This window comes from Calidris pugnax, unplaced genomic scaffold (assembly GCF_001431845.1).
Source record: "Calidris pugnax isolate Ruff unplaced genomic scaffold, ASM143184v1 scaffold197, whole genome shotgun sequence".
Taxonomy (NCBI): domain Eukaryota; kingdom Metazoa; phylum Chordata; class Aves; order Charadriiformes; family Scolopacidae; genus Calidris; species Calidris pugnax.
The window spans coordinates 1,738,345-1,750,296 of NW_015090936.1; the positions used below are offsets into that span (position 1 = coordinate 1,738,345).

Below are 11,952 nucleotides of genomic sequence, written 5' to 3' on the forward strand. Positions count from 1 at the left end.
AAAATATTAGAAAAAAATGATGGGTTTTCTTGTGCTAATAACAAAGTTGTTATCCTTTCAGTGTGGGATATATTTGTGATTTTTGCTTGCTGTTTTTTTTTTTTTTTTCTTTCTGTTGTCAGCTCCTTATATGAACAAGCCTCATAGCGCTGGAGGCCCTCAGAACACACCAGCAATGGAGACTGGAGGTCACCCTTTCACTTGTCCACAGCCTGCACTGTCTACTGTTTCTGAACTTTGTCGTATTTGTTCTCTTGTTGGAATGTCACAACCGGATTTCTCTTTCCTAAAAACACCACAGGTAAAAAGCTTTTTCTGCAAAGGTAAAGTTCTATATCTTGTTTTAACTGTCCTATATTAAACATTTGGACTGAGCACTGAAATACATCTGAAAATCAACCTTAGCTCCTTTTCTTGCCTTTTTTCTAAACAAATAAACCAATCCTTGGTTTCTATCTCACAGTTTGTCTGTAATACAAATGCACTCAAAAATCTTATCTCATTTTTCTAGACCATGACAGTTTGTCACATAAAATTATCAAATGGTTTGTTGGTTCATGGACCGCAGTGTCATTCTGAAGCTGAAGCAAAGGAGAAAGCTGCACTTTTTGCTTTACAGCGTTTGGTGAGCATGCTAAGAATCTTTTAAAATCTTTGTCTCTCTTGCATTGCATGTGTTTATAATCCTCTGTGTCCTTCTTCATAGAGTTCTATAGGAGTGAATTTCCCTTTGCCTCCACCTCCGCCTCCACCGGTGTTTCCAAATTATCAACCTCTAGGGGTTCCTGTACCACCTGGGTCTATTCCTCCAGTATTTGCACAACCCCCGGGTAAGTATTTGGCTAAATATCGTCATGATATCCTGTGTTCTTTATATGGAAATTAGTTGTCATCCAGAAAACTCCATTTTTGGTCTTCTTGTATGTAGCTGTTTGAACTGCTTTGAAAACAGTTCATTAACCTCTTCTCATCAATATGCAAATTAATTCAATACAAAGCATCACACATCTCCCAATTATTTCTTTTCCTTAAAATTGTATTTGTCCATTCAATCCTAGTTGTTTTTTTGTGATTTTTCTTTTCCTTCAAAACAATAGTAATTAGTTCAAAGCTGATAGTTCCAGTTCAGAATTCTTGAGAAATCTCTTTTTTGATTTTTCTACATGGATTTTTTTTTTCCCCCTGTGTACTTAATGGTTATCCGTGCATTAGTGTTTTTATTGGTTTATAACCAAGTTTTACTGAAGTACTGCCTCAGAATCCTATTGTACACTGCCAAACGTTAGCATGGTAAGTAACCCCCCCTAAAATTGCTGGAAACTGTCTGTGTTTCTGGTTCCTGTCTATTTTGTATTTTACTAAAGCTCACATTCACAGCTAGTAATTAACGAGTCAGCAGCATTCTAGCATCCTAATAACCCACACAGCAGCTGCTACATCTCTTTTCCCCAGGGTTTCTATATTGTTGACTTGTTTCAAAAGGATGGCCTACGCTAGCAGCCTTCTCCTCATGCAGTTGACTCAGCTGAGGATGTGAAGATCCTAAGTTTTATGTGTGCTCTGAAATGCAGATGCTGTGACTTAGTGCTCCTAATGGTGCAGTCATCTAGGGGTGGTTCTGTAAAAGCAGAACAGTTTGTTTATGACTTTTTTGATCATAAATAAGTACTTCCCTGTTTTCAACTAAATATGAAGAATATGAGGCTTTATTGGAATGAGAAACACCATGCAGACAAATGTAGTTGGGGTACTTCTGAGGTCTTGGGGCGTTTATATCCTTTTTTTGAGGAAGGAGAGCTCAAAGTTCTTTATTTTCACAGCTAATATAATGCCTCCATCATCTCACATGTTTGGTCCAGTGTCCTGGGGAACTCCGGTGCCTAAACATTATTATCCTGGTTCCTATCCAGGAAACGTGTCTCTTGCAGGAACTATACCAGTTGGTTCTCACAACCAGTTTATACCTCTGCAGGTAAGATTGGCAGGTTTGTCTTAATATTCTATTTCTGTAAAAAATATGCCTACATGATGAATGCAACAACACCCCCACTGTGAAGCACTATTTAGTATTAGAAAATTATTGTAAAAAATCGTATGCATGTTTTCTGTAAGTGGAATATTTGCAGTTTTGTTGAGAATGCATTTTGTTAAATAATATTTATTTAATTTAAAGGTAACTAAAAAAAGGGCTGCTAGCAAGAAAAACTTTGAGCTCAAGGAGTTTCAGAGTTCCCCTCAAGCTGCACCACTAAAGAATGAACAGCCAATGTCTTCTGACCACATTCAGCAAGATAGTTCTTCAGCTCCTTTAAAATCTCCTCAAGCTGCTCAATCCACTGTTTCATTTCAAGACAATGTGGCTACTCCAAGTGCTCCTCATAACAAATCAACACCAAACACTTCCAGCAAGCGAAAGCCAAGAAAGCTGGCTGTCAATTTTGGCGCACCAAAATCTTCAGAATAAATATGGTAGCTAGGTGTATTTTATCTTTAACTCTTCCCCCACTGTTATGTTCTATCATTTAAAAAAATCAGAAAGCTCTATTAAAAAGACCAGCCACTTTAAGTATAATATAGAATGAAATAAATTTTATTTGCTATGATTTTCAGGTTGTTACCAAAACTATAAAATTTATGTTAAAACTTAATTCTTTTGACTTAAATTAGCAAAAGCCAGGAAATGCTGAGTTAAGGTTACCATGCCATCCATTGTGCCTAGGTTTCTGAACAGTGGCTTACAGACTATACTGGGTAAGCAGCAATAACAGTGGCAACCTTAATTCAGGATTGCTGTGCTTTTTGGGAGGGATATGGTGCGGTAATAAGTTGGGCATCAAAGATTGTTTAGTATGACATTTTGTATTCTAGCTTATTTTTAAATAGCGTAATAAGACAGAAAGGAAAAATTCTTTAAATGCAGCTTTCATATTGGCTCTCCAGGTCATTCCGAGTTGAATCAGTGTGACTAAAACCTAACTGCAGTGGAACTGCCAAATTTCCTGTAACTCTGAACTGTTAGGTTTTATACCACAGGGCAACAACTTTACAACTTTCAAAATGTAGGTATTATTGTATCTCTAGTATTAGAGTGGCAAAAAGTGATTGCTGATGCAAAATCTCTTCCAGGAGACCAATTTATAGGATGTATTGAATAAAAAAATATATTTGGGAAGTAGAGACCTCTTTAGTAAAGTATGTTGAATTTTTTTAAGCTAGCAGCATTATCAACTTTGTTGTTTTCTGATGACAAAATAGCATAGCTATCTAGTGCAGATCTGCATATCCCCCTAAAATGCTAGGGATATCCCGATTTTATTTTTTTTTCTAAATTATAAAAATGGGCAGAGTTTAAAGATGTCTGCATAGAATGGCTGTCAAAGTAATGTTTAATTAGAGTCCACTTCAGACAAAAAGTTTACTTGTATTTTTGAAGGGAGCTATGTTGTAAAAGAAGTAATTCTATTCTTAATTCATATAGGAAAAAAAGAAGGCTCAAAGGTCCCTGGACTATTATTTTTAACCCACGTGTTCCGTTCTTACTGACATTAATAAGAAGTGTTCAGTCTAAGAGAAAATTTGAAGCCTCAGTTGGTGCTGTTTACTGACGATTAAACTTCATTTTTCTTCTTTATTCTAGTCTTTTCCAGAAAAAATACTTTTCCTCTAAGGCCCAGGAAGCTTAGAAATAAAGCATGCTTTAGTGATTCATTTTGTCAACTCTGTTAGATCTGCAAGTCTGTAGACTTTCTTTCAGTTCCCCTACCTTATTCTTTGCCTCCATTTATTGCATTTTTTTATATTGATTTCTGTGAAACAGTTGTTGCCTCAGCAGTATTTGTAGAATAGCAGCAAGCCCTGTAAAAAGGATCACAGAGGTAAAAACAAGGTTAAGAAATTTCATTTTATTTTACCACGAACCTTGTAGAATAATCTATATAAAGTTTTTCAGTACGTTGATTTTGTTGTTCTATTTATAGCCATCTAGTCTCAAGAGAGTTTGAGGCTGTATTGCGTGAAGAGCAAGTTGTATGTTTTGATGATTTATGGCCCTTAGTAATGCGAGACTGGCATGATGCTGACACGCCAATGTTTTAGAAGTGTTTATGTGAGATTTAGTTAGAGACACAGATGTTAGTCCCCCGTATACTATATGAATTATCTGATCATCAGAGAAAAGATCTGTTTAGAAATTCCCGTGATGGAGATGAGGCTGTTAGATTCTCATATCACCGAATCTTGTCTTCTTTAAACTTTACCACAGGTGTCATCATAAAAGACTAAGTAGTTGATGATTGATAAACATATTGTAGTTTCTGTTGGAATTCTGAATTTTCTCAAAATTACCAAATTTTGACATATCTGGATAGCCAATTCATGCAGGTTTTTTTAGAAACAGTTATGAAGAACACTGTTCTCTTAACATCAGTAATTTTCATTATTAATTACCTTCTTCAGACTATGACTTCCTCTCCCTCTTCAAGTAGAATTGCTATATTTAGTATATATAGCTGGTTAAACACTTAATTCTGTAACTGCTGCATATTGTATTAGTCCCTGGTTTTTAGTTTATGTATTCTGTGATACTGACTGCCTGGTGCCCAGTTAATTACAGTTTTACATGTCCTGGTAGATGTAACATCTGCATTGACCTATGCCATGTCCCCTGTGATTTCAGTTTTTATATTTTAACAAGGTGATTATGTTTAATTCATGCAGATATAAATTTAAGCATTTGTTTTTCTCATAGATGAAAAGTATTTTGTAAGCACTGGAGTTTTTCATTAGATCTTATACAGAGCAGTATTTTACTAAAAATCCAAAAGGGAAGACTTTTATGTGCGCATTTTTGTAGTTTCTGATTTTTTTAAAATAACTTTTCATTGTTTATCTGCCAAGTGAAATGTTTTAAATTTGCATATGAATGGATACAGAATGTATTTTTTGTGCTGTTTAGTGTTAAGTGTGCATTTGCAGATTTTTAGCATGTAGTTGCACAAAGGACTGTGCAAAGATATTTTAAAATATGAATATATGATACACTGAAGGAAAAACATTCATAAAAGTTAAATGCTATATAAAACTTTAATGCAATAGAATAATTTTATAAATTGTGTCTGTGTCTGCTTGGATTAAATATTGGAACAAGAAACATTACTTATTTTCACTGTTTTATTTTCAAATACTATATGGGAACTTCTGTATGCTCCAAACCAAAATTTTAAGATGCAAATTAAATCTCTTGAAGCCCAATTTCTGTGATTCTCAGAAGCGGCAACCACCCACCCCTGAGCTGTTTCTTGATGGCTTTCAGCTACTACTCACTTAAAGATAGGAAGCTTGTTAAAAAGACCATTGGTCACTTTGCAATTTAATGCATGTAACTAGATATTCATCTTCCAAATTTTCTTTGGCCTTTGTCACCCATTAAATTAAAAAATAATATTAAAAAAGCTATATAAAAGGCAGTAAGATTACTTCCAGTAAGTTCAGTCCTAGTGGTTCTTAACAAGGTGTGAAAAGAACTGGTGGCTGAAAAACAGGAGAAAAATAGGAGGAGCCATAGATACCTGGAAAGATTTGATACTCTAATGTGAAGCCTTTTTCTGTACCTGGAGGAAAACACTGTGCTGAGATTTTTGGCACAGTATAGTTACCTCGTTTGTAACAAGGCTTCTGAATGAAGCAGAATGACAATTTGCACTAAAACTGGTGTAATGTGTTTGAACTTCTTCAAATGGCAAGTTACACTTCATAATTAGATTTCCTCATCTCCCCAGTAACAGCAGGTTTTTTAAATTAAAAGTTACCAACCTACTATTACTAGATTTTTCCCTTATCTTAGAGCGGGTAAATAATTTTTTTCGCCTTTATGTATATATACCACGCGCGGAGTTTTGTTCTCTTTGACCAGTTACCTCTAAGGTTATGTTCAAACTCTGCCTGTCGTTCCCTTTTAGAGCATAATGAACACTGTAGTCATGCCAGTTAATTCTTAGTATCTTTGGTTGTGAGTTATGAACTTTATTAGGATCTGTCTTTTGCAATCCGCGGCATCAGCTTTTCATGTAGAGAGGTTATTTGCCTTCTCATAGGTTATGGTGTGAATTAGCTTGTTTAAAGCAACTAGTATAAAGAATGGAGAACGCTCTTAACGTGACGAGCTGCTGCAACTTTGCGTAACAATATCCTGTATAGAACAACAGTCTGGTTGGTATATACATTCAGGTCATATTACTCAACATGAAGGTACCAAGATACAATCTTGCATTTCTTAAGCTGTCTTCAAATTATTAAGTCGATGGACTCTTAAGTACTGCAGTTGTCCTGCATGGCAAGTTCTGCTGCCTTACTTTCCCCATCTCAATATGTAGGACTAAAGAAAATTAAAATAAATTAAGTTAAGGGGTAAGTTTTCAAAATGTATCAGTTTGTGCATAATAAATCTTGCATGGACACTACCATTCAAAACTTAAGTGACTTTTGTTCAATTTAGTTCACCTGAACTACTATATAGATGACCCCAGAGAGTGAGGAATCTCAAAGAAGGAATGGTTGTTTACAGTAAGGGATTTTTTTATTCTTTTTATTTTATATGTGATCTCCATATGTATTCCATAATCAGCCTTCCTTACTACTGAGAGACAGTTATGTTCTTCTCTTTCTGTCTCTGGAAAGGGGACACAGTGACACCAAGGGCATAAGGGCAGTCTGAATACACACTCTTGGCCAAAGAATCCAAATTCAGGTGCATGAGGACCCATGAATATTGAGACTGTAACTGATACGTATTTTGAAGAATCCAGTATCATGAGGTAAGTAGCTGCTGTTTTACTAACCAAAGAATCTGTGGTTCCAGCAACAGTTCCTTATTGCTGCCAATTTTTAAGAGGGTGTTTACTCTCTTTTTCTGTAACTTAGAAATTTCCTGTTTCATTTCTGCTTTGAAAGGCAATACCAATCAAAGAGAACCAAAGGAGACGCAATGCCATCAAATGCAAACAGAAAACTTGGTTCCTGTTATTTGAAAGGACAGATAAAGTATTTTTCATTAAAACTACTTTTTCTGGTAGAACTTGGTTGGTAAGTGTTACTGCATCAGCATTGCCTTATGAAAGTTGATAATCATCTTCTGTCCTGTATTTTGTGTAATGGCAAGAAAGACAAAGGCTGGCAATCAAAAGCCAAAATGTCATTTTTGTGCCAGTACCAGGAGCAAGAAAATTCCAAGTCAGCAACTTTTAGCATGTTGAGGGTTACAGGTTGGTGATTTATTTCGGAGTAACTTATGCATGTTTTAGATTTAGCACTAATTTTGGGGTAGAAGGTGACGTTTACTGTTGGCTCCTGATGTTTCTTCTGGTACATATTACTTTGAAACAGCTGAAATGTTCTGTCAGTCATTGAAACTTAACTCAGTGGGATAAATGGAGAACTGTATAGGCTGCTGGAACCCTAAGTTTACTGCGCCTATATAGAGATGGTTTGTCCTTCTAGTTTTTTCTCTGTTCAAATTTTTTTCTTTTCCTTCCTCTTGGTTCTTTAATTCTTCCTTTTTTTTCTTTTTAAAGTGGCTAGGTCTTACTGAAACAATAGTTCTTAACTGGTTTTTCATCCCTTTAGTCTGTAGTATATCCATTCTCTTGTTTTTCTATTTAAGCTTCACTGATGACCATTTTCCTCTCTTTAAGATTTTTTCCTGTGAATTTCCAGACTTTTAAATCAATTTTCTTTTAAAGAGCTGTTCACCCCTCCATTTTCTAGGTACAAATGACCATCACATGTATGCACACACACACGTATATACAGATATGGGACTCAATCTCTTATTTTCACAAAGCTGTTCCTAGTTCTGTCACTTACAGTTCACATCATAATTCCAGAGGATGATGGACATTATGTCATATATACACATTGTACCTCTCATAATGTAGTTATTACTTAGGATGGGTTAAAAGCATAGGCAAATAATGAAACATTAACAGAATAAGTTCAGCAGCTTCCACTTCACTTGCTTTGGTAGATAAATTCTTGGCTTAAAAATTTGCTTGTCCTCATCCTCTGTCAAAGGTTACTTCTGTCACAGGGCTGGCGGAAGGGAAGGACTGATGTGCCTTGGGCACAGTGCAAAACCTCACCTGTGTGGGCATGGTTCTGATGTGCAATTCTCTAGTGAAAATGCTGGCTTAACCGGCCTCCTATTACCTGTTCCCACTGGATCGTGCCAAACTGTATCGCCACATTATGAACCGTATCAAGGAATTAATCTGATTGAAACTCCTTCCCCCATGTTATTTTTCAGCCTGATAGTTCGCTGTGGAGCCACAAGAACAGCTGTGTTGGTACAACAGTTCGCAGTGTGAGGGCGGGATGATTTAGCAAGAATGGAACTGCTTAGGAAACATCCCATTGCTGCCTAAAATTCAAATTACACACAAAGCTAAAATGCTAGATTGACTGATGTCATTGTCTGTGGTTCTGTCTCTTGACTTCAAGGAGTGGTAGATTCTGGCAGGAGTACAGGAGGAACTGCTGAGAATGGTCATATGGCAGATTATTGCAGCAAAAATTGCCAAAAGGTCATCACTTCCATTTTGGGCCATCTATTAAGTTTTCAGGCAAGGCTTAATGAATGATGTATGTGGGCTGCACCAGCAGTAGAAATTAGTGGGCTCCCTCTTTCTTTAAACAGAAACTGACTAAGGACACTGAAGTCAATGCTTTCACAATCTTAAAACGTGTTAAAATAGAGCTAAGGAAGTGAGTAAATGGGGTAAATATAAAAAAAAAAAGTGAGTAGAAAGGGTAAATAAGCATTTGATGAAGCAGTAGAATGGTAGATGTATCTTGGCAAAATACAGCTAAGGAAGGGAAGTTAAAAAAAACACATGCATTCCGAGTTTTGGGTCTTCCTTTCCTAGATTCCAGTAGCTGGAATCCTGTTATAACCACCAGTGGCAAGTTTGAGTCTTACTGTAAGCCTGGGGTGAGCGAAGAGGCTCCTACGTATCAGTAGGGTAGCGTAACAGAAATGCACCTGAGAATACTTCTATTTAAAAGAAAAAATAAGTTGCCCATTCCAAATACAGTTTAATAATTTTGAGATTTTAATTAATAATCTGGTCCTAGAAAATGTCAATATGTTTTCTTCCTAGTCATTAGGTCTGCTGGATCTGTAGCACCCCCATCTCTCAAGGTCTATTTTAACCTGGATAACTGGGACAAACCCCTCTTGCTTGGCATGGTCTGAAGTGTACTTGTCACTGACTGGAACACGCTGAGCGTGGTGACAGTGCTTACAAATATTCTCTATAAATTACTTAGGGTGTGGATTTTGCCATCACTACCAGTGATGGATGATCTTGTCCCTGATGTTCTGCTGTTTGTTTGGTTTTGCTTCATAATAACCCCTTTCCTTTGCTACAGCATTGGCCAAGTCCCTGGAGTGCCTCCACTCCTTCATTTGGTTTGATTTTCCAGTAAAAGATAAGGCCAGTCACGCTTTCCAGAGACAAAAGCAGCTGAGGATTTCAGCAGAGAAGATGCAGAAGTATGAGACGTGGCTGCTGCATCAATTGGTGCGTGACCCCAGGTGTGTGAATTCTCAGCCTCCTGAGCAGTGGAAACGGTACCTGCATGCTCTCACTCCAACAGGGAGACAAGGGTGGTAGCAGAGGGTACACGGGCTGCTTATCGCTGTTGGGAGGGTGTAGGTCCATCTTCACTTCAAATTGAGTGTTTCTGGACTCTGCTAAGATGAACGTGGGATTTTTACCCACGTTGGCATTAAGATTTTTCTCTGAGGATGACAGAGGGTTTGGGTAGACAAAGAGTGCCTGTGTGGGAATGATATTATTGATGACAGAATAACATAAGCTAATGCCAGATAAGTCCTGTGTGGACAAGCTATGCATGTCTGAAAACCCGTTGCCTCCTTTATTGCATTGGTTTTATCACATTGCAAATAGAACAATAATATAAAACTGGTATTTCATAAGCCTCTCATAAATTGAGCAATTTCAATACTTGCTGTATAACTGAGATTTACACATGGACTGCAACTGTGCAAGTTGGTTCACGTTACCTTTTTCCAACATATATAGGGGTGTTCCTTTTCAAGGTGCATCTAAGTTGTTTTTTTTTATTAACATATTAAACAGAGCTTAAGATTTGCATGAAGAAATCGGCTTATGGTCACTTCAGTGGAATGGAGTGAAGCAGAGGGGTATGTATTTGTTACATTAAGAGCTTGTAAAAGAAAAAAGTAACCTGCAACTCCATTTTCGTTTTGAAGTTGTTTTTCATCTTGCAGTGAGATGGGCCCCGCTTGTATTGGTACTGTAAAAAGATGAAGGATGTCTAGATGCATTTCCCCAATTTTGCTTGAGGCTTCTTAGTTTTTGAATGTTTGGAGAGGTTTTTAGTCTTTTATTCCGATTACACATGTTGAGTCTTATTTACAGCACTTTCTTCATGAGTTCTAAATAATTTTTCTGTTAGTTTCAGTAAATAATGATTAAATTAGTTTGAAGAAAAATAGTCTCAATCAGATGTTAAGTACTTGATAACTTCATCTGACGTACATCTATTAGCTGTATGTCAAGAGATTATAACTTGTCAAGTTATAGTCAAAGAGAATATAGAAGTCAAAGAGTTGGTGACTTTTTAACGTGTAGCTCCTTTGGGAGGAGAGAGGAAGCAGCCATTCCTTGGCTTTCTGTTTCACGTGCCTTCCGTTCCCTGTGATCCGAACCCTTGTCCCAGTGACCTCTGGAACTGCCCGGGTGAGGTGAGAGCTCTCCTTATGTGGCTTTCGCTCTCCTTATGTGCTTTTCCTGCTCTAAGGTATTCCAGGCTTAAAGATCCAACAACATTGGACTTTTATCCCACATAAAATCATTTGGTTTTTCATAGTGCAGTTTTTTGTAAGAGGGGCCAAACAGAAGTGCAAGGGAAAATACTTTCTATGTTTTGGTTTTTTTTTTTGCTTTTCCTGCTCTAATTAAATGGGGAGTTAAAACTAATTGACTAATTCTTCTTATCAAATTGGGGTAAAAATGAAATTCTACTGATACTAGTTTGGGGCTGAGCATCCTGAATCTTGTTAACTAAGGGCATTTCTGTTTGTTCCTGCTTAAAAACCACTACCCCATTTAGGAGCGATAAGGGAACGTTGCTGTCACTAACTCTTTTCCAACAGTAATTTTAAATGTGTTTCCCTTTCTGCAGGAAACTGATGGCAGCAGAGAATTGATGCAGATGAAGGTTTCTTATAATTACATATAATTTGTTTACTGGCACTCACTACTGGCAAATCTCAGACTTTCATCTAGGGGAGAGATTGATTACAGCTTTGGATTTTATTCCTGTGTTGTGTGCTCTCGTCACTTGTACGTCCACTCAGACCCGTTTTCATCCCTGGGATTCAGGATATTCAGTCTTCTCCATCAGCAGTGCTTTTGCTGGGCACGTACGTGTGGAACAGTGGGAGTAAATAGAGCAAATAGTGGGGGTAATGGGGATGTTGAGTTCAGGATCGAGTCTGAGAGTATTGAAAGAATTGGATTCATTTGTTGCCTCAATATATGCTGTGTGAGGCTCATAAAGGGACATTGCCCCTCGCACACTTCCCGTAGCAGATGTTGGTTGTTCCCAAACCCCAGCTCTGGGCTGACCCTGTCCTGGGCGATAGGGCTGGATGGAGAGAGGGCTTTGGGTGGGATGGTGGCTCGGGGACAGTTCTGGCACCACGAGGAATATTTTACATCCTGTATTTCAGAAAAGCTTTAACAGTTTGGTGTTTAAAAGCTCTTTACGAGCATTTGGTGGTTTTGCTCTGTGTGTGTGGAATCCCGGTGCCAAGAGCCCCGAAAAGGCGCCGTCGCTACCGGGGATCCAGCCCGCCCCTCCCGTGAGGGCACAGGTGCCTCCGGCCCCGCCAGGCCCGGGGTCCGC

General features: G+C 37.7%; 2 protein-coding genes across 11 annotated transcripts in view; both read left to right on the plus strand.

The window, feature by feature from the left end:
• The window catches only part of XRN1 (5'-3' exoribonuclease 1), a 43,799-nt gene that overhangs the window by 30,736 nt on the left and 1,111 nt on the right, over positions 1 to 11,952 (plus strand). For 4 of the 10 annotated variants that reach the window (XM_014951758.1, XM_014951759.1, XM_014951760.1 and 1 more), the window contains 5 exons: positions 123 to 301; positions 512 to 625; positions 707 to 830; positions 1,821 to 1,972; positions 2,174 to 6,461. In XM_014951758.1, coding sequence (XP_014807244.1) covers positions 123 to 301; positions 512 to 625; positions 707 to 830; positions 1,821 to 1,972; positions 2,174 to 2,464 — 860 coding nt within the window. In that variant the 3' untranslated portion in view covers positions 2,465 to 6,461. Of the gene's footprint in view, positions 1 to 122; positions 302 to 511; positions 626 to 706; positions 831 to 1,820; positions 1,973 to 2,173; positions 6,462 to 6,645; positions 6,813 to 6,948; positions 7,081 to 9,423; positions 9,590 to 10,157; positions 11,926 to 11,952 lie in introns of those variants that run through there. The other 6 variants (XR_001413125.1, XR_001413126.1, XR_001413123.1 and 3 more) reach the window with 6 other exon arrangements.
• Positions 6,760 to 11,952, plus strand: part of GK5 (glycerol kinase 5 (putative)) — a 31,736-nt gene continuing 26,543 nt past the window's right edge. Inside the window, exons 1-2 of the mRNA XM_014951736.1 lie at positions 6,760 to 6,812; positions 11,263 to 11,467. Of these exons, the coding sequence (XP_014807222.1) occupies positions 6,760 to 6,812; positions 11,263 to 11,467 (258 nt within the window). The remainder of the gene's footprint in view (positions 6,813 to 11,262; positions 11,468 to 11,952) is intronic.